Source organism: Tribolium madens, unplaced genomic scaffold (genome assembly GCF_015345945.1).
Source record: "Tribolium madens isolate multiple individuals breed KSU strain unplaced genomic scaffold, Tmad_KSU_1.1 Scaffold_11;HRSCAF=98;Tcas5.2_LG3b, whole genome shotgun sequence".
NCBI lineage: Eukaryota > Metazoa > Arthropoda > Insecta > Coleoptera > Tenebrionidae > Tribolium > Tribolium madens.
Window position 1 is genome coordinate 8,201,683 of NW_025400975.1, and position 1,495 is coordinate 8,203,177.

At 27.3% G+C, this 1,495-nt stretch overlaps 1 protein-coding gene across 3 annotated transcripts in view; it reads right to left on the minus strand.

Annotated features, from left to right (window-relative positions):
• The window catches only part of LOC123006854 (acetyl-coenzyme A synthetase), a 30,677-nt gene that overhangs the window by 11,296 nt on the left and 17,886 nt on the right, over nt 1-1,495 (minus strand). For all 3 annotated transcript variants that reach the window (XM_044401725.1, XM_044401735.1, XM_044401715.1), the window contains one exon: nt 874-1,110. In XM_044401725.1, the coding sequence (XP_044257660.1) occupies nt 874-1,110 (237 nt within the window). The remainder of the gene's footprint in view (nt 1-873; nt 1,111-1,495) is intronic.

A 1,495-nucleotide genomic window follows, 5' to 3' on the forward strand; every position in this document is an offset into this window, starting at 1 on the left:
GTCTCATTCTTGCATTAAACGTATACAATAGCAAGAAGCAAAAAAACAAAAAATTTTTGAAAAACTACTACGAAAATTTTATCGTTTTTCAAGACGTACATACCTAATTTTTTATAAAAATTTTGTATACAAGGTGTTTCATTCTTGTAGTAAAAAGCCAAGAAGTTTTTGCTTTAACCGTTTTCTTTTTGAAAAACAAAGACTGAAATTAAAAAAAAATATATTGAAGACTATATAAAAAAATCAAACATTTAGCAATTTGCTAAATAATTTTGAAAATGTTGCAAATACGGTTAAAGGTACAAGAAAATTTTGACTTGGTAATTTCCATAAAAAAAAAACACAAACTTTATGTAGTTCTCCATAATAAAAACTTCAAAAAAAAGCATTACATTTCCAATTTCAATGAATGTTTGTGTTAAGTAGGCCAAATGTGCCAATAATTAACCGTTTTACTTGTAATTCTTTGAAGTTCCAAGTTTTTCCGATTTTTTGTGTTCTTTTGGTGACATAAGCAATAATTTTCGATTTAACTACCTTTTATGTAGCCTACTTTCTCAACGAATATTTATAAAAAAGCAATGCTTTTTATCTCTGGAGCACCAGAAGATAAAATTTTAAAAGAAATTTGTCGTCATTTAGAAAAGAACGGGCAATAATCTGAAATAAGTAAAAACTTAATTTTTTCTGTGTAAAAAAGTAAAAAAAAAAACAGTTCTCCCAAAAACTAGAAATGTGATTGAATTAAATCACAATGATCTACAAAGTTTTTTCTTTAAGCCGACCAAAAATTCGTTGAAATCCGATAAAGAATAACAAAAATATTGCAAAATTTCACTTTATTTGTGAAAGTGTATTTTTAATTCAACTCACTTTATTATTCCGATTCTTTTGAACTCCGGATGGTGAAGTAACGCGACCCAAATGCGATACAACTATACAAGTTTTCACATTGTGGCCTTTCTGGGCACATTTATTCATGGATTGATCACAGATATTTTTCAAAGAGAGGAGTTTCTCGCCTCTCCAAACGCCATCTGCTGTTACCAAAACGCGAGCTTCGCAGTCGAGGATTCGCTCGGCGAAGGAGTCGGCCGAAAAGCCTGCAAACTAACAAAAACTTCATTGTTTTACAAGATTTTTTTCATAAATAGCCAAAATTCACAAAAAAAAATATTTACAAAATTTTTTGGTAAAGTTAATGTTTATTACAATTTCGCAATTCATTGTTTCTAATCCTAATTATAACACCTATTGTTATAAAATTATTTACTATATTTTTTAAATAAAAAATTGTTAATCTACAGGTGAGGCATAATTGCGGTTTAGGGAATTACTGACTTGATTATTTTCTTAAAATTGTTTTTAAACACATAAAAAATTAAAAAATTTGTTATTCCAGGACCGTATTTTAATTTCCATATTTATACAGGGTGATTTTTAAAAAACAACAGAATTTTTATTTTTTTGTTAATAAATTAAATGAATTTTAATA